We start from the raw sequence: 20,579 nt of genomic DNA, 5'->3' as shown, positions 1-20,579 counted from the left end.
TGACAAAAATATACTACGACACCTGCCTTGTTACTATTTTTTGATCAGTACTTGGATATTTTAAAAGGTGGTTTCCAAATTAATACTTGAGCCATTTAGAGGTACTCCTGCCTATACAAGACTAGTATCCCAACAGGGCACAGAGCCTGTGAGGGCATGGCCTCACCTCTCACCTTCATGATGCTCTCAGGTACTTGCTGTCATCAAAGTCAGAAGCAGGAAAGGGCAGAATGCTGGGTACCAAGACTGGATTGATAAGACCTCAGGTCTTCCTGTGATACCAGCAGGAATGTTCTGATGGCCTCCTACCAGAAGGAACTCCGGACTCTACCGTCTCTATAGGGAAGGACTCCTTTCCCTTGAGGACATTAGCACTTCATCAGTAGGGACAGCTGTCTGTCTGTTTCTCTCCACAAGCATATTTCACAAGGTACAAAAGGAACTTGAGACTGTACTGGTACCCATGGTCCTGGGGGCTGCTTCAGAGCCTGTGTCTTTAGCACAGGGACACGCAAGGCAGAGCATCATCTCTGAGTCTTGTGTGTTTGCTGCTGACTGAACTCGGGCCTCAGGTTAGCCCTGGGCCTGTTTGCTATGTCCTCCCTCTGAGTCTCAAATGCCAGCCCATGGTGGTGATGAGGTCACCACCAAGCAGGGAGATATTCGGAGTGAGCCTCCAAAAAGGCTTTGGGTTGGCATCATCGTTCAATGGGAACCTGGCCTGGTTGTCCCTGGGGATCTCACAGGGCAGAGAAGGTGGCAGATGCTTCCGTGGCTATAGTTCATATTATGACAGAGGCCGTGTAAGGTGCCCACTCAGGAGCCCTTCTCACGTAGCGGGAAGACCAAGAGGTTGACTGGCCACTCAACCACATGGCAATGACAACAGATATAAAAGTGCTGGCCAGGCCCTGAAAAGGAATGTGTATGAGAGTCCCCAGGAACAAGGTTTGTTACCCTGGACCAGGACGCTGGATTCCCTTGGTGTATCCAAGGCTTCTAGCGTACCTGTCTGTGTCCATCAGCCTCTCCTCTAGAAGGCTTCTCTGGAAGGCTCCTTGCACACACATCTGCCCTATCATCCCTGATGCCTTTTCTGAGCCCGCTGTCCCCAGGGATTGGAGCTTTCCTCTGCTCCCCCCTTGCTGACATGTTCTGTGATTAAGCGTGGTGTGAGGATGGGTGGTCCCGACAATGGAACTGAGTCACCAGCTGAAGCTACCATTGCGTGTTGCCAGGCTCCCCCACAGCAGCAGCTTGTTAACACAGCCTCAGTGGCCCAGGACTGACAGCAGGTGGCCGAGCCTTGTTCATTGTCGGATGCCAGATAGAATGTAGGCATAGATAGGCTGGCCTGTCTCCACCTCCACAGTCAGGGAGCCAGGGGTGCAAGATGCTCGTGCCCCCCCCCCCCCCGAAGCACAGTAGAGGCTCTGCACGTTTGGAAAAGCCCACCCAGCTCTTCAGCCTGTAGCCTTCTGGAAAGGGGGGCCTTCTGCCTGAACGTGAGCCACTAGACAGTTAGAAGGGAGGGAACCCCCCCATCATGCTGTCATTGCCAATGGATGTTTCTGCTTGGTCTGCTTTATAAATTAACAGGCTATTGTTTAGAGGCGTTTCAGGTGTAAAAAAAAACGGAGCAAGAATCCAGGTCTCCCATACACTTGCTTGTGTCTCCTGCTCCTTCCATTTTCTGGTGTGTGTGACACGCCAATGCCGACACATTATTACCAAGTTAGTAGTGTCTAGCTAAAACTGCTTTAAAGATCTATTTTATTTTTAATTGTGCTTGTGTCTGTGTGTGTGCATGCGCATGTTCATGTGGACGCAGTGCCCTCAGAGACCAGAAAAAGGCATTGGTTCCCAGGGAGAAGGAATTACAGACCGTTGTGAGCTGCCTGCTGGGGTGCTAAGAAACAAACCCGGGTCCTCTGTAAGATCAGTATGCACTAAGCCTCCTCTCCACTGTCAGTTTAACTACAATTAAATTTAAGTTACAAGTCCCTAGTTGACGTTAAGATTCACATGTGGTATTGTATGTTACATGAGCTTGGAAAGATTTATAACGATGATTGCCGTCTGCCACTGAAGCACCATTCAGTGTGGGTTCAAGGCTTCACAAGTCCCCTGCCTCCTGCTCCCCTTCCTGACCTCTTAGCCACCGTGGATCATTTCAGACCCCTACACTCGCCTTTCTTGGTTCACGTAGGGATTCCCAGCCATTTCCAGCCCAGCTTCTTTTACTTCTGGACCCTTATGGTATTCAGACTCCCGTCTCTTGAGAGCATCGTGACCTGTTTGTTTCACTGCTATAGAATACCCCCACTCTGACCACACCACGATTTACCTCTCATCTGTGAGGGGCTTTGCAGCAGTATCTAAGTTCTAGCAGTTAATGGACAGCTTCTCAGACACTCTGCTGAAGGCTCATTTTCAACTCTATGGCTTGGCCCCATGGCAGGACTCAGGTGCCCAGGCTGTCGTCTGGAGTGGCCTCATCGCCTCAGCTTCTCTGAGATGGGTCTGTCTGTTAGGCTGAACTTGAGGGCACTCCGAACAGGGATGATCCAAGACCCTTGGCCTGTGCATGCTCCTCTGGGCTTCAACATGGAATCCTATCTCCTTCCCTCCTTTTCCCCATGAACTCCCTGTTGTCATGAGATTTGAATCTTCCTCAGCAAACACCCTATGTTCCTATTCCTTCTTCTCTCCCTGTTCTTTCCCAACAGAAGCTGAAGGAGGTGGTGCGTCAGGGAGTTCCTGCCTCACCCTCCACTGTGTCTTCCATAACCTGAAGGGTTCCAGCTGTGACTCTGGTTTCCTTTGCAGTGTTCTAAACTACCATTAACAAAAGGCACACGGCATCGTCTGTCCCCAAACTGAGTGGGCAGTGTGCCCAGTTCCTTGCCAGTCTCTCCAGGGTCCACAGTGAGACTTGGGGAGCGTGAGTCAGAGCATGTAAGGCACCAAACGGCGTTGCCACATGTGGCCATGACAACCCAAGTGGCCTGAGGACAATACACCAGGGTCCCCAGGCTGGGCCGTGGACCAGCAGAGCAGAATGTTATGTGCCTTGAGAATCCGATAGTCTCTGGAATGGCCTTTGTTTGTGGCTAGCCAGCCTCAATACTACACGGGCAGGCTTTGTGCCCTTAAACCCAAATGCTTTGGGTTCATGAAAAAAAAAGTGAGACAGACAGGCGCAGACAGATGGACAGGGGATAGAGTCAATGCTGGGAAGACCAGAGGTGCCCCATGCTCTCCTAGGCGGGAACCCCATAGTCCCAGTATAACCCCTGGGAGACCATTTGCCAGGCTCTGATGAAGTAGGTACTCGTCAACTCATGTGACTGTCCCTAGCTCCTTTCTACTATGTGCTGGCTCCTTCTGCTCAGGCACGGCTCTGGCTGAATGACCTGAAGTGAAGGCATCCTCCCCTTTGGGGTTGAGAATGTCTAGAAGGACCAATTGCATCCTAAGAGGAACAAAGTCCCATGCACTACAGAAATTTGGTACTCTTGGCCCACCCACTAAATACCAAGAGTGGCCCTTGTCATTGCCACAGTAATGAAACCCACCCCCTGTGAGGTTCAGAAGACCCTGGAGGGGGGTATTGCCACTAGCGGGAAGAAGCCCTGGCCGGAAGGGGAGGGGGTTGGTAGTCAGAGTCTTCTAGCAAAAGGCAGTAAGCCAGATATACTCCCACCCCCCTCTTCCTTTCAGCGTGAGCTTTTCTCTCCTGTCCTTTTCTTTCCCTTCTGGGTCGTTCCTGTTCCTCACTTCTGGGACCCTGCCAGTGTGCAGTATAAAGTGGAACCAGCAGAGCTTCAGGGCGCTCCCCACAAGTTGGTGACCTTCTAGGGACTGCTTCTTCTTCTCTGTGACCATGCTTCCTAGTCAGCCACTTCACTCATCGTCCCTTCCTCCCAGCTGCCTTCATACCCAGGCTAATACTGCATTGATCTTAATCCTGCCAAGTTATACTTGCATGTGTATTGGCCGAAAACTTCCGCAGGGTGGTGCCAGGGTGTTCTGAGTCTCGGACAGCGGTGGTGAGAAATGTGTTTGCTGCTTACTTGGGGAAAAGGATTGTAAACAGTCCTTGAGGACTTCTGTGCCCCTGGCCAGGTGGGATAGCTACACACGGGATAGCCTCTGAAAAGAAAATATGCCCGGCTGGCTCAAAGCGATCATCAGGCTAGTTATGTTGGGTGGTGTCAGGATTGAAGGATGGTTTGAACCACCACATGCCAGGGAGTCTGAGATGTGGACCTCACAGATGGGGAAGGAACTCATACCATCCATGTTGGACCTCGAAGACTGGAAATAGCTTCCGCATTTGCTGGCAGCAAGTGTGCTCTGTCTGTAGCGGCAGGGGCACAGAACAGTTCCACTCTTTGCAACCCAAGAGGTCCCTTCATTTTCCCACGCAGGTGAAGCCAGATCCTTGGCTTTGACATAGTAAAGATTTTCAGGGTGAGCCAGGATGAAGCAGAACTGAGGCTTTAAGTTATTTTCAAATATAGAATTTTTTAGGAAGCTCACAAAAAGATACATCTGAGCGTGGGGGGTGGGCTTCTCTGAGAGAGTCCCTTTCGTAGCTTTTACAATAGCCATATGCAGGATTTGGGTGTTTTTGAAGTTGTTATCATCAAAGGGTGGCTAAGGAACCAGAGTGAGGTCACACATGGTTGCTGAGGACAAGATCACACTTGATAAAGGAAAAGTCTAGATCATAGAGCTACGGGAAGGTAGGCTATCGCCAGGAAAAGTCTAGATCATAGAGCTACGGGAAGGTAGGCTATTGCCACTGTAAACAAACAGACTAGTTAGAGATTCCCAGAAAATGGAAGAGCAGTATGGCCCTGCCCAAAGTCCTACGTGTTCAGGCCATAAGCCTGGCTCACTGTTCTGCTCACTGATGTCTTAAAGCCTCCCAGCAGGTGTACACTGTGCTGGAATACTTGCTTCTTACCTGGCGAGGGGCTTTAGACGCTGGAGTGAAGGGCTCCTTTCCCTGTCTTTCTAGGCTGCCCCATTCTCTGCCTGTTTCAGGCTCCAAGGCCCTGGGCCCCATAGTTGGTACTATAACCTCGACCACTTGAGCCCCAACCCTGTGTCTGCCCACTCCCCCAGGCTTTTTCTCATCCTTCTAGGACTTTTTCCAGAGACGCCTTGAGGTCTGACTCAATGGCAGTCAGCTGGCATGGGCTTTCAGAGCACTCGGCCTGGCACAGTGTCTTTGCCATTCGGCCCTGGTAGCGTCTGTTGGTGACTCAAGATTTGGGGACCCCAGCCAGCCCTGATACCTCGCCATTCCAGGAACTCAGATGGGGGTGGCTGGAGGAGCCCCTGAGGAAGAGGAAACTTGACTCAGGACCCATCCCAGATCCAGAGATGGGCTCCCTCCTGGCAGAGAAGGGCATGGCACAGATCTTGCAGATAGGCCTTGCCAAGGGCCTTCCTTGCCCCAGGACACACACACAGCTCTGAATCCTGGCAAGTAACCGATGGAGCCAGAGCTGTGTTGTCAGGTGTGTGTTCTCCTCAGCCAGCACCAGTGAGCAGCATAGTGAGTTGTGCTTGTGAGTGGGTGAGGGGTCAGAACAAGGAGGGAGGGGTCTCTGTGGCAGTGCAATATGTCTCGGCTCACACATGTGGCCTTAGGAATGGAAGTGTCTCAGTAGGACAGGGTGGGTCTCCTGCAAGCACCTCTTCGGCTCTCTTGTTAGCCGATTCTCACTGTTTATTTACCCTGGCCGCTTTCCAGCACGTCAGGATTCACCACCTCCTCCTGCAACTGGGTCGACTCTCTGCCCAGCTCATGTCTGTGATGTCACTTTTAGGCATTTATTAATTAGGACCTAAACTGGAAACATCTCAAAGTACTCGGCAAACATTCATGCTTGACCTTTGACACAGGGAAAGAAAATTACTAAGTAGCTTTTATAAATCTAAGACTATGAGGTCTGGGCTGTGAGAAACTGGGAGAGAAAAACTGGGAATCCCAGATGGTCCGTGTGTAAGATCCAAGTGGGATTCATTGCTGGTCCTGGTCAAGAGCAGCCGGTAGCTTGGGGAGGTCAAAGGACCTAGTATCAGGCATGAGTAAGAAGCAGGCATTGAGCTGGGCTTGGAAAACTGGATGGGATAACACGGAGAGCAAATGAGCTAGCGTGTTTAGGCAACCTGGACCAGCTGGGTGCCATCGGGAAGAAAGAACAGGAAGAGTGAGAGCCTCATGGACCTGGCAGGAACTCCACTGATGCTTCAATGTGGCTCCCCTCTGTGGGGGTCCCTGGGCACACACTGGTCCCACTGGCTTCCATGGGCTATGCTCAGGACTCCTTAAAGGCGTCCAACTGAGCTGAGAAACTTCCCTGGGAAGATCGGGGGTCCCCGGGGAGAGAGGAGAACCTCTGCATCATGACTTGCTATGAGACAAGCTAACACCATTGAGTAGCAGGTGCATTCATTTGAATTTCAACCCAACTATGGGTTTTGTCTGTGGCTGGTCAGCCTAGGCATTCGACAGGCAGGCTCTGTGCTTGCAACCCCAGTGCTCTGAGCTGGGGCAAAGAGTGAGACAGACAGGCACAGACAGATAGACAGGCACAGACGGACAGATGGGACATGGTGGGAAGAGCTGACAGGCACAGCTCTCTGGGGCAGGTCGATCTCCTTACTCCCCCTTGAGCTCTTTCTTCAGAAACCACTTCTAGAGTTCACTGTGATGGCTTTGAAAACTGGAAGGGTGGCTTCCTGCAGGAAAGGGACTGTAGGCTGTGAGCAATGGGCCTCTTTGTCCCCCATCTCTCCAGCCCCTAATTGGCCACCGTAATAGATGCTCAGTCACCACTTGAATGAATAAATGGTCAGGATCTAAGCGTGCTCCATTTCCCCTGAAATCTGAATAAGAAAGAAAATCTAGAAACGTAAGAAGAAAGGAGTCTAAGCAGAGAATTCTGGGGAAGGGCAGTTTTCTGGACCCCTCTCCCCTGGCATGTTCCCCATCATCACCTCCAGCTTCCTTCCCAATAGGGAGACAGACCTCTTAGAGAAACTCGGTCCAACCAAAGTGGGCGCCAGACGTTAGGCCAAGTATGGGGACAGTGGGCACAGGGAACACCACACCACTGGGACAGACGGGTAAGTGGGACAATCTCAAAGCCACAAGGGAATAGGAAGAGTGAACCGGAAAAGACATGATTGTTTGCCACAGGTGAGCCGGTCTTTGAGAGGCAGACATGATTTCCACAGCGGTGAGGTGAGCCAAGATGAGAGAGCAGCACGTTAAAGACAGTGCACATACGAGTCACGTGTAGTTCAGGGCACAGCGTGCTGTTCTGAAGCTTGTATCAGCTGTGACCCTGGTGATTGGCAATCCACTGGCCTAAGCACCATCGATAAAAGCAGTCGAGTGTGGTGGGGCAAGCCCGAGATCCCAGCACCAGGGAGATGGAGACAGGAGTATCAGGAATGCATGGTCTTCCTTGGTACATAGTAAGTTGAAGGTCGGTCTGGGCTACCTTAACTATTAAAACCCACCCTGTCTCTAAAATAAAATAAATGGGAAGAAATTCTCACTCAGTGCCCTCCAGGTTTCTGGAAAATCCATTAATTCTTGCGTCACAATGACTTTGTCCAGGAGACAGAATCTGTGGCCTTTTACAGTGAAGGAAAAGAGGCTTCCACAGCTCCACAGAGGTCAGAGCTGCAAGGACCCCCACGCATGGTAGTCACTAGGATAGTCAGTGGAAACTAAACAGAGGAGGTACGGGTGTTCGGGTGCAGTACCAATGGGGCCTGGTGACGGGGGGCGGTGAAGGAGACTAGCCTTAAACTCACAACATAGTCACCAAGGACTACCTTCATCCTCCTTCGACCTCCAGTCATGCGCCACCACGCCTGGCTTTTCAGGCTGTGTATTTTAAATCTGGCTCAGGGCTCCAGCCTGGGCTGTGAGTTGGGGAAGGAGCTGGTGCGCCTGTGGCCTCCTCTGCCCTCTCTCAAGTAGCAGCATCCAGAGCGAAGGTGGGAAGGCCTTGTCAGAAGAACCAGTATGGCATCTGCTGTGCTGTCTACAGAGGTGCTGAGGCCTGGACTGGGGAGCCCAGGGATGCAGGGATGGATGAAGTGTCTGTGTGGGGGATGATTGTGTTGAAGGGCTTGGGCTGGATTGCAAAATAGAGGGAGGGGCCGACCTGGTCTTCAGTCCAGCTTAGAACAGGAGGAGGCGGAGGAGTACAGGAGTTTAATTTTGACCTTGTGACTTGGAGAGCAGGCCCTGGTGGAGGGTGGGGCTAGAGCTGTGTTGAGATGGTCTCGGTGACTTCAGCAGCTCAAACCACAGGCCTCTGCTGCAGTGTGATAGTGGAGACACCGCCGCTGCCCCGTGTGTCTCAGATCTCAGATTTCCTTCCTTCCTCCCTCCCTCCCTCCCTTCCTTCCTCCCTCCCTCCCTCCCTCCCTCCCTCCCTTCCTTCCTTCCTTCCTTCTTTCCTTCCTTCCTTCCTTACATCTTAAATTATGTGCGTGAGTAAACCTGAGTGCAGGTACCCAGGTACCATTGGTTCCCCTGGAGCTGGACTTACAGGAGATTGTGAGCCGCCTGACTTGGGTGATGGGAACCAAACTCAGTGCCTCCGAAGGCAGTGCCTGCTCTTAACTGCTGTGCCATTTCCACCCACATCAGTTCCTCCTGCACTTTTTTCTCTTTCTCTTTCCCTCCCAATCTGACCCTCTTCTTCTTGTTGTTGTTATGTAGTTGTTTGCTCAATATTTGACTCATTAATATAAGTAGACTGTGACCTTTTAAATCCTCAAAAGCAAGATTGGTGCCCTAACACCCTTGGGCTTTAGCCAAGTGACCCTGGCTCTCAAGTAGTCCCTTGTTGAAGTCCTTTCTGGACATCCTGAGAGAGAGCGGGGGGGGGGGGGTGGACTGTTGCTCCTCCTCTGAATCCTGGGGAGTTCTGTGGGGTGAAGAGGCAGTAATCTGGCAAAGCAGGTCAGTAGGCACATTGTGCTGTACGGAAGCGACATGCCCACTGCACTTCACCTTCGCCATAGTCCCGTGAGGAGATTCTGTTCCTGTTTGACAGAGGGATTTCAAGGCTTAGCGAGCTTAGAGTGTGTCAAAGTCTCCTGGGCACAAACACAGTTCTGTGGCAAAGTCAAGGCACACATGAGTCAGAATTCAGAAGGGGCAGAGCTATTGTGCCCAACCCCTCTGCTGTCCTTCATCTCCCTGTTCCTAAGGGTCCCTTCCATCCAGAAGGATGTAGAAAATTGCTGTGAACTTTCAGTGACACTGGAGGATGAACTGTGACTCCAATGCCATACTGTCACCAGGTCACCAGAAGGTAGTGCCTTAGACTTGCCAATGCGCAATTAGCTGCTCGAGGGACCCCAGAGGAGAGTAGAACAGGCAGCCGAGGGACCCAAGGTCGCTGACTCTCTTGAGACCGCTGGATAGATTCTCAAGCCATCGAGTCTGTACTGAAGATACAGAAGTGGGAAGTACACCGACCTGATATCTCCTCCAAAGCCCGATAATTTCTATTAAAGCACCCCTTGCTGAGGCTGTGTACAGGTAGTCATTATGCCTGGTCCCCAATTCCAGGCTGTGGACTTACTCAGAAGGAGTCAAAACATGGTCAGTTGTCCCCAGCTAGCCAACTTTGAAGGTAGACGGCCCTCTGTCTTCGTAGCTGCCTGTAAACTGCAGACTCGGCCAATCTCAACCAGCTGTGCCCCCTAAAGAGACAGTCCAAGATTGAAAAAGATGTAACTGGCCCAGGCATGGTGGTACAAGCTTGTAATCCCAGCTCTCAGGAGGCTGAGACAGGAAGATTGCTGTGAATTCAAGACCTGCCTGAAATATGAGGTAGAAAAGAAGGAAGAGGGAGAAAGGGAGGAGAGGGAGAGGAGAAGGACTTGCTGAAGAAAACAAGGTCCTAAACAAACCTAGACTCTGGTCTCCTGTCTGCCTGTATTCCCCATTCTGAGCGTGCCTGACTTTAGCTGAAAGGGAAAGGGGTATTGGTGTTTTGGGGGGTGATGTTTTTATTTTTTGGTTTTTCTTTTGAGTTACAGTCTCAAGTGGCCCATCTGTGCTAGAATTCTCCATGTAACTGAAGATGGCCTTGAACTTCTAATGCTCTCACCTCAACTTCCTGAGTTTGGGGGCTACATACCTGGTTTTATGTAGTGTTTGGGGTGGAGCCCACAGGCTGGTGTTCTGCTGGCATGTCTTCTTACCTCCAAAATAGGAGCATCATACAGGCTGTAAACCTACAATCCAAAATCCACAGTGTTTTAAGTGCCCACATGAGGCTTCAAGCAGAAGATTCCACATCTGACCTTCTGGAGTGGGTCACAATCATCAGGCAGGTACCCTAAAATTACTGAGCCCCAAGACACTGAGTCTATTCATAGGATATATATTCATATCCTATGAATATATATATATATATATATGTATGTATTTCATGTATATATATGAAACAAATTAATTTTTTGTTTAGACTTTGATCCTGTTTCCAAAATATCTCAGAGTTTACATACAAATATTCCCAAATAAAATTCCAAAATTAAAAAAAAAATCTATATATATTGGGCTGGGGAGATTGCTTGATCATTAAAATGGTTGCCCTGCAAGTATAAGGCCCTGAGTTCAACCCCTAGAACAAAGCCAGATCTGATGACCTGTGCTTGTAATCCTAGCATAGGAAGGTGGAGTCAGGCTCCAAGGGACTCACTGGAGCTCCAGGCCAGGAAAAGGCCCTGTGTTCATACAAATTAATAAGGGACTGGAAAGACGAGGGTGTCTCAGTCAGGGTTTCTACTGCTCTGACAAAACACCAGGACCCAAAAGCAAGTTGGGGGGGGGGGTGTATGGGTTTATTCAGCTTCCACTTCCACATTGCTGTTCACCACTAAAGAAAGTCAGGACAGGAACTCAAACAGGGCAGGAACCCGGAGGCAGAAGCTGATGGAGGGCCACAGAAGGAAGCTGCTTACTACTGGGTTGCTTCCCCTGGCTTGCTCTGCCTGCTTTCTTATGGAACCCAGGACCTCCAGCCTAGAAATGGCCCCACTCACCAGTGCTTCCCCCACCCCCGCCCCATTGAGCACTTGAGAAAACGCCTCACAGCTGGATCTCATGGAGGCACTTCCTCAACTGAGGTTCCTTCCTCTCTGAGGACTCCAGCCTGTGTCAGGTTGACACAAAACCAGGCCGTACAGAGAGAGCACTTGTTGCTCTTCCGGAAGATCAGGCTTTCAGCCCTGGGACCCACATGGGAGCTCACAGCCATCCATAACTCCAGTTGCATTCTGCATCAGGACCCATCGCCTGACACAGCACTGACCTTTGCCAGTGAGTTCCCCACCAAATTCTCTTCCCGGATATCAAGGCCCAGCCTGATTCTGAAAGATTACTCTGGAGCTAGGGTGGCTGCGGGAAGAGCCTTGTGTCCCATGGGGCCATCTGTCTAGTGACTCATTCCTGGGTCTCTTGTCTTTCCAAACACCTTACCTCACTGTCCCCAGACTTCTCCCTGTCCTGTCTGGCCAGTTCCTCCAAGGTTCCTCTGCAGCTTTGCCTGGTGTCCTCGGGAGCTTGTGCATAGCACCTCTGGGAGCAGAGCCAAGTGTAAGCTGACACCTCTTCCCAGGGGAGACAGGGAAGTTCGTCTCTCCTGGGGAATTTGTGGGTCTGTGCCAACAGGGCCTAGGATCCTGGTTACCCATTCACAGGTATTCTTGTGCCACCGGGAGCCCTACAGACCTGGTGCCAAGCTGCAGGGTCCCAGAGGAGGCTACTCACCTTCCTCCTTGGTTCCTCATCTTTTCCTCATGGTTTTCCACCTCCAGTGAGATAGAGAGTAAGAAGGGGAGACTAACAGTGCCCCCCAAGTGCTCATGCATCCCTCTGTCCCACCCTAGGGCAGCTCCTGCCCACCCCTCCCCTGTGCTGTTGTTGAACCCACGGCATCAGCTCCCAAAAGCACCTGCCGTGACCATGATCCACCTCCCCATCTTTCCTTGATGCAGAACTTGGCCCAATCTTGTCCTTCCTCTAAACCCAGGCATAGAGTTCCAAACACAAGATGTGGAGCTCTTGCTAGGTTCTCCCCGAGCAATCAGTGCAAGAGACAGGAGCTAGGAGCAAACACGGGCTACAACAGAGGCCAGGGCAGGACACACTCACCTCAACTGGTGCGGCCAGGAGCCAGAAGATGCCCCTCTCAGGCCTGAGTACTACAGCCAAATGCTTCCATAAGAGGTGATTGCCAAGTGATGGCAGTTGAAGACAGAGGGTCCTGTCTCAGACAGAAAGCCCAGCTTGGGTTCCTGTCCAGACTGTCTATCTCAGGAGTGGGGCTGAAGCATGGATGCCCCTGTTCTGGGACCCAGGGGAACAGGAATGCCCCGCCTCTCTCAATGGCATTTCCCACTTTTCCATCATGGCTAGGCTTGAGGGTGAGAGCTACAATTCTGCAAACTCCCAAAGCATGGGTTAGCTTTGTTGACCACCTTGTCTCTGTCACAAGTTTCTGAGTGGCAGACAACAGAATTACAAGCATGGTGAGTTCACCCTTCCTTGAGGGCAAGCCCTGGGTCCCAGGTCTGTGCTGGGAACAGAGACCAGGCTTCCCTGAGGAAACACTTCCGTTATGTGTGGCTTTTCTCTCAATACCATCCTCTGCCCTCCTTTTCTTTTTGAAGACTGCGGTCGGGGTTTCCCACTCTGGAGCTAGTTAGACAGACTGAGAACGAGAACCTGACAGAACAGCCTTGAAAGGATTCCTGTCCCTGAGGGAGGAGAGCTGGCTGGGTGGCCCTACAGCCAGCCTTCCCATCCCCAGGACCGGTGCCAGGTGGCTTTGATACTCAGCCTAGAGGAACTTAGGGCTCCCGCCTGCTGCTGAGCCTCAGCCTGGACTGTATCTTTCTGAGCTCTGGCGGTGACAGCCAGCTCTGTGGTGGCCCCTTGGCTTCTCAGAGCCTCGTGTCTGTCAAGGCCACACGTTCTTAGAAGGCCTTCAGACACCAGGCCATATGTACGGGGGCTTCTGGCTCCCCAGGGTACGCAGATGAAACAGCTCGGGTCTGGCTTGTGGGGAAACTGAGGGCAAGGAGAAAAGTCCCAGGAGATGAGGCTGTAGGCTCTGCAGGCCTGCCAAGTCTGTGGGTTAAACCAAGAGGGTCGTACAGGTGGAAACATCCCAGCTGGTGTGCCGTGACCAGCCAGGGCATTCACTCAGCAGTGTCTGAACATTGCAAGTAGGAAGACTCAAGTTTCAATGCAGCACAGAAGTTTGGGCAGATTTCTGAATCTTTAAGCCTCTGTGTTCTGGGCATCCCCACAGGCAGGGGGACTGGCAGGAACTTGCGTCTAGGGTCACAATAAGAATGAGATGAGAATGTCTGCAGAAACCTGCGCAGGTTGTGGAACCATGGCACCGCACCTGAGAAGAGAGGCTGAGCCTCTTCTGCCTGGCCCAGGCCCATAGCGGCTAGAGGAATGTCAAGGCATCATGAGAAATGGGGGACAGAAGGTGGCTAGGATTCTCACCGTTCTAGAATCATGAAGAGAAACAACATGTTGTTAGTTCCTCAGAGGAACACGCGTACTTTGTGGCCATTAATTACTTCCTGAAATGCCTTCATGAGTTTGGCAATTGGCAGCTGGCAGGTGAGAAGGAGAAGGGGCTTTGTGCCAGGTGAGGGACGGGCCCCAGAGCACACCCCATCTCCTGTCTTTCCTCCAGAGGCTGGCAGGGCCAGACTCAGTGCTGGGCTTGTGCTATTCGCCCTGACAGGCAGGGTTCAGGCAGGGAGGAGACATAAGGATCACTCAGTGGTTTGGGGACAGTTGCTGACAGGCTGGTCATGCTCCCTGTCCTGAGGTATGCCAGGCACCTCCGTGTCAGCCTTGACTGATTACGGGTCACTGACTGACTTCAGCCCAGAGTGGTTTGTGGCAGTGGCCACAGCATCAGGACGTGACTGTCCCACAGTTTGAGGGTACAACCCCTAGCTTTTTATGGCTCTGGCAGGAATGGAACCCTGGGTGTGAACGTGGCAGATGTCCCTTTGAAATGTGTCTAGGGAATCCTATGAACATGTGTAGAAAGGGAACACCTCCTCTGAGAAACGGGGGCCCACTCTTGGACCTCAGAGGTCACGTGGGTCCTGTGCTATGTTAGAAGGGCAGAAAAGATCTAACTTGATTTCTGCAGTGGCTTAGGGAATCAGTCTTCTAAAATAGTCTGACTGAGGCCCAGCCTCCTCTGGAGGGCTGCCTGAGCCATCTCTTTGCCTTTCAGATCAGGGAAGTTAATTCATGATGATGGCAAAACTCACAAGAGCTTTCTTCTTTACAAGAACTCACTGCTCTGTTTCTAGAAACGTCCACCACCATAACATGAGGGCTCATGGGGATCACCTATGGCAGAGGTAGCTTTACAGATCACAGAGAGGCCCTGCACGTGTGCCTTGCTGTGTAGTCTTGGCGTCTGTGTCTTGTGAGGGAAGTCAAAGGGAGTCTTGGCTCCCAGGGTCCTGCGTGCTGCCATCATGGGGTTTCCGTCCATGGGTCTTTGGCCCTCCCATGCTCAGCACCTATTGAGGCCTTGACATACCTGAACGCACCCGTGACCTATCAAAGAAGAGTGCAGTGACAGTTCTCCCCACTGTCCTCAGCCAGGCTCCTCACACATCCCGACTGCGGTGGTGCAATGCTCTTGGGGTCACCATCCTCCTTGGCTGGGGGCAGCCGGTCCTGGGGAAGCAGAGTTCCTTACTAGACCCCAGCTATGTCTCAGTGCATTGCTTCAGTTACTGCTTAGAGGGAAGCCTATCTGCCCCTGTGTGAATATGGGGGGGGCTGAACCCAATCTGTGAGTACCCTCACACCCAGCAGACAGAAAACTCTGCAGCAAGTGGGGAGAAACTGCAGCCAGAGGAGAACACTATTGCTAGCCCCCTGTGCACCTCCAACCGTGAACGTATTTCCCCTGGTCTTGGCACAAGGGGCCCTGCTTCCATTTTGCACTGAGCCCCTCAAAGAAGGTAGCCAGACACACTTGTCGGCCCCTTAGTAAAATTCTGAAGTCTTTGCCTGATCCCCAAAGAAGTTCTTTTCTGAGGTGACACTTACCTGCCCTCTCTGCTTCCCCCACAGGTTTCGTGTTAGCTGTGTGCCAGGCTCTGGAGAACAGCACATACCCCTTGAGCGGTGAGTCCATCCTCCCTGGGTGTGCATGGGGTGTGGATCCTGCCTCACTTCTGGAGAACCCTCTCCCTGGGACACTCGCCTGTCCTTGAACCTTCTGCATCTCCTCCAGGCAGGAAGAGGGGAGCCTACTAGAAGGCTTCACCATGGCCCAAGGGTGCTGTGCAATCCCCTCAGGGGCAGCCCATTCACAGAACCCTTCACCTGCTAGACAGCCAGTGTGGCATGTGAAATGGGCATGCAGGACCCCAGAGCTTGAAGCTGTCCATACTTTACCAACCATGTGATGATTGGGTTTCCGAAGCTCCTCTCCATTCCTGCCCAATGATCGTTGCTTATTTATTCTCCAACACCCCCCCAACCTCCCGCCTATCTCCTCTGTCTCTCTCAGTACTTCTGAGAGTTAGGAGACAAAGCCCTCACCATCTCAATATCCAAGAGAAGCCCCTTCTGTTTCATGGGCTCCTAGCTAGTCGCTTCTGTTTGTATGTGGTAATGGTTGTCTTCATGATTTTGATTCCTGCTTTTCCTGTATGTTGGGACACAGGAGTGTGCATTTATTAGGTACTCTTGTTTGTGTGACAGGCATTTACTCACTAAGCCATCTGGCAAGTACCAGATGCCATAGCAACATTCACAGCCTGGCCTTGAGGGAACTTGGACGTGAGGCCAGGCGGTGCCTCCAGGCCGTTCCATGAGGCTAAGATGCTGGCATGTGGCCCTGCCTCGCACTCTTCTAAAGCAAACTGTGCACCTGAAGCATGCAGGCTTCGGGGCTGGGTCAGCCCCGCCAGCTACTGGGCCACTCGGTTGAGACAGGTTGGGATGGTGGAGAATGCTGAGGTGGGTCAGTGGGAAGGATGCTCTTGACTGTGTTACCTCTTCGAGTCTATTTACACAGACAAAGAGAGTCTGGTGACATGAGTCTGCTCCCTCTGAGCCCTGGAGTGGCTCCTGCTGAGCCTCTTCGAGGCGCTGTAGGCTCCCTTGGCAGACCTGATCATTCAGCCAGAGAATGACAGACTATCCCCCCTCTGATGCCCCAGTTCCCACTTTCCCTTCTGGATTTCCTTCTGAGGGAATGTGCCCAACCCTTCTCACACAGAGGCCCCCAAAGCAAGTGAACCCCCTGCTATGCTGCCCGGACTCTATAATGGCTGAGCACCCATGGAGGCTCAGGATGGCAGGCCAGAACAGAGGCCACACTGCATTGTACAGAAGGCCCCAAACAACATCCCCTCTGGGGACAAGGGAGGTGGCTACCTGTCTGACCGCTGGCTGCTCTCAGTTGGCTGAATGATTAGATGTGGGACTGGCTCTCTTTAGTTTTATACAGTCTAGAGCCTGGGTCCTGGGACTCGGGAGAAGAGGCCAGGAGTCAATTTCAAACAGTGGTGACTATGTCATGGTCACCTCTGCAAAGGCCGAGGTTGGGTGACTGAGTAGGGCTGCCTCCCTCTCTCTTCTTTGCGGTGACCTCATCTATAGGACTGCTTGGTTTGTCCCACCCCTTTCCGCCATCCCCAGGGCTGAAATTCCACGGTGGGGGTGGCTCAAATGTGCCTGTGCACATTCAGGTACATGTGTGCATAGGTATGTGCCTGTGCACGTTCAGGTACATGTTTGCATAGGCGTGCATTTGTTCATATACTCATGGAGACCAGACGGCAGCATTGGACCTCATCCTTTGAAACATCATCCGTCTTTTCTGAGATAGGGTCTCTCAGTGGTTAGGAGCATCCCAGTTAGGCTAGACTGGCTGGCCAGAGAGCCCCAGTGATCCTTCTGCCTCTGCCCCTGAGCACTGGATTAAAAGCACTCAGCAGCCTCCTTCTTTTTAGCATGGGTTCCAGGGATTGAACTCAGATCCTCATGATTAGACGTAGGCACTCATTGGCTGAGCCGTCTCCCCAGCCCTCAGTGTTAATTTGGGATTATTTTGGTGTTTTCTTATATTGCCTGATACGTGTGTTTTTTTTTTCTTTAGTGATTATGTTAGTGCTTTCTTACATTACCCGATTCAGGTATATTTTTTTTCAGGTGAACTCTGTTTTAGAAATTTTATTTGTTTATATGCTAAGTGACTTCAATATCTAAGTTTTCCTCCCTGGGTATTAGTGGGCTCATATACTGAATTCCACAAGCATCTGTTAGGTGTTAGGATGAGGAATTTCAGGATGGTAGCAAATGGGCCCAGCTCTCCACTTTGTTGATCGGGACCAGAAGCCAATGGACCTACATTTGGTTTAATACATCCCTGAGGGACAAGCATGCCACAAGGGCCTCTGGCAGACCTAGGGCGAAGCCCCAGTATTACAGAGAATTGTGGAGAGAGAAAATTGCAGGCTCCAAGTGCCATCAAGGGTGGGACCCCAGTTTGGCAGAACACAGGGTTTGTCCTTTTTCTTTTCTTCTTCTTCTTCTTTTTTTTTTTTTTTTTTTTGGCGGAAGCATCCATGCCATTAGAGCAGTTGCCCTTGGCTTTCTTGGTAAGATCTCATTTTGTTACTTTCTCTTAGATCACCAGTTATGAAGGACAGAGGGTGGCAGAGGTCTGGGAAACTGAGTTTCATCAGTAAAGGCTTCACTGGCATTTACTTTGAGTGAAACAGTGGAGAATATGGGACCTTGGAGAGGAGGCCAGGATCCTGTGTGGGGCCCACTTGGTTTTAGACTTTCCAAATTCCTGAGCAGGTTAGTCCTCAAGTGTTTGCTTAGATTAGTTTCACATCTGTGGGACCATGCTGAGTGATGGCCTGAGAATCTCCACATGGCTGTCCTGGTGGACACGGAAAGGCCTTGGAGGGCTCCTGAGGATGCCTTCAGGCTCTAGGGAGCATTGCAGTCAGTGATCATGTCGTAAGGCCTGCCCTGAGAAGTGGCACTGTGATTGCCTAGCAGATTCACCCTCCATGTCCACAGGTTCTGTGTTGTTCAATGTTTTATTCTTTGGGCTCTTTAAGGGGCCCACCATTCAGCTGCCAAATAAATCACACACGGGGCCTATTCTTAGGAATAACCGACCTTAACTTGACTTGTTTCTTGCCAGCTTTTCTTAAATTATCGTGACTACCTTTTGCCTCTGGGCTTTTGCCTTTTCTTCCTTCTGTGTGTCTTGCTTTCACTCTTACTCCGCGGCTGGCCTGGCCCCTAGTGTACTCCTCTCCTTGTTCTTTAGCTCCTTCTCCTCCTCGTTGTTTCTCTGTCTATTCATTCTCTCTGACTGCCAGCCCCACCCATCCTTGCTTCTGCCTTGCTCTTGGCTGTTCAGCTCTTTATTAGACCATCAGGTGTTTTAGACAGGCAAAGAATCACAGCTTCACAGCGTTAAACAAATGCAGCATAAACAAAAGCAATACATCTTTACATCATTAAACAAATGTTCCAAAAATAATATAAAATAATATTAAAATGATATTCCCCAAAAGTTATGCATCTTAAAAGCCAAAGGATAAATGGCTCAAAATACCTGGAAAAATGGCAAAATACTGAATATGTATAGACTTGCTTCCCCAAGGTGTTTACAAAAACAGCAACAATATGGCTGCTATTTATACATTATTTTGCATATTATAGTAATGCAGAGGTAATTTTAAATGCACAGGTGGGGCTAGGGAAATGGCTTGATGGAAATGTGAAGATCAGAGTTCAAATCCTCAGAACCCACATATAAAATGGTGGTTCCCTGTAACCTCAGCACTTAGTAGGGGAAGACAGCTGATTCCTGGGGCAAGCTAGCTAGACTAGCTGAAACAGTGAGAGACCCTGCCCCAATAAATACAGTGAAGAACAGTCCAGGAAGACACCTGATGTCAACTTTAGGCCTGCGCACACACACACACACACACACACACACACACACACACACACACGTGCGCACAGAAAAAACAAATCTAAAAACTGTGTGGGAACATGAGTGTAGTTTCAGTGTACACCCTACACTATTTCCTGGAAGGACTTGAGCATCTGTGGTTTCAGTACGGACTGGTCCTTCCTGGGTACAGAGGGACAGCTGCATTTGATTCTCTTAGGATGCTGCATCTCAAGGATGCTCTTGTACCTTCAGATTCTAACCGTCTGGTTGTTAAAATCCTACAAAGAATCGAAGATCTCTGTCTGGCCCTCCAGGAGCCCACACAACGGGTGACAACACAGTCTGTGGCCTTTCTTGGGAGTGTCACTGGCTGCTCAGTGTGTCACCTAGGCCATAAACTGCCACACGAGTGAAATCAATGTTCTGAAATGTGGAGCATAAACTTTTATCCTCGTCGGTTGTCTGTTTATAAAACATCGTCTGGAGGCAGATGAGGGCGTCGGCATTCACATCCTAGAACACGGGCTACGCCCTCCTCAGGAAAAGCTCCCACCTATATTCAAAAGGCACTCGCTCTTCAGTGCCCCCTTTAAAAGGGACAGAATGCACCCAGACACAAAGCTATCAGGCAGCTGCTTGCCTCACCCTCAGCAATGCTACACTTTCTCAGGCCGCTCATCTGGTTCTTTTCTCGTGAGACTCACTGTAATGACCAAGAAGGTGTGGTGGGGGCCCCTCTGGGTTCCTGCCTGCTTGCACGCTCTCCAGAGTGACTGTCTGCGCCTCGGATTCCTCCTCTTTCACCTTTGGCCAGTGTCTGTGGACACACACCTGGCCTCTCAGCGTGTTTGTCGGTTTGTTCAATTTAGTATCGGGAAGACTATTCAAATATGATAAACACAGATGCTTCACCGTGGAGTTCTTCATAGAGCATGCCACCATTGCCACTAGCATGGGGAGATAGTGACCAGGTCAGGCATCACTGGGGACTGTAGACTCCAGTCTGTTGAGATGAGAGTCCCGGCTGGGCTGGACAGAAGGAGGGCATGTCGGATTAGAGGGGAAAGCCTTTGAAGGCTTTGCTTGTTTACACAGCCAGCCAGCCAGGGCTCCCCTCACGGCTCACCTCCTTTAACAAAAGCTTTTCAGAACTTCAAACTGCTTCCCCGTTCCATTGTCTACGGTTTTCCCACATGTGAAGCTGAAGCCATTCTAAAATTAGAAGGCTCACGTGTTCGAGCCAGGTACATGGTTCACCTGTTTCAAACCTGCGTCTCACACAAGAGGTTTGCTGTGCCGGGTTCGGGAGGAAACCGCACACACCTGTGAGTGGTTGCCTAGTGCTTGCATAGAGGAGCAGCGGGATGGAATGAGAGTCTTCCTGCCTCCCAGGGTGTGGCCTTGATGTCATCTACTTCCTCGTTTTACCTGCGACTTGTGTGTCTATGTGTGGCGGACATGCCTGTACAGGTGTGTGCTTGTACACACTGAGACTGGGGGCTGACTGACATAACCTCA

General features: G+C 51.1%; 1 protein-coding gene across 2 annotated transcripts in view; it reads left to right on the top strand.

Annotated features, from left to right (window-relative positions):
• Positions 1-20,579, top strand: part of Tgfa (transforming growth factor alpha) — a 90,866-nt gene that overhangs the window by 20,272 nt on the left and 50,015 nt on the right. For both annotated transcript variants that reach the window (XM_075983616.1, XM_075983615.1), the window contains exon 2: positions 15,197-15,250. In XM_075983616.1, the coding sequence (XP_075839731.1) occupies positions 15,197-15,250 (54 nt within the window). The remainder of the gene's footprint in view (positions 1-15,196; positions 15,251-20,579) is intronic.

The sequence above is a fragment of the Microtus pennsylvanicus genome, chromosome 8 (assembly GCF_037038515.1).
Source record: "Microtus pennsylvanicus isolate mMicPen1 chromosome 8, mMicPen1.hap1, whole genome shotgun sequence".
Taxonomy (NCBI): domain Eukaryota; kingdom Metazoa; phylum Chordata; class Mammalia; order Rodentia; family Cricetidae; genus Microtus; species Microtus pennsylvanicus.
The sequence above is the reverse complement of the archived record's forward strand: the minus strand, read 5'-3'. Positions and strand labels throughout refer to the sequence as shown.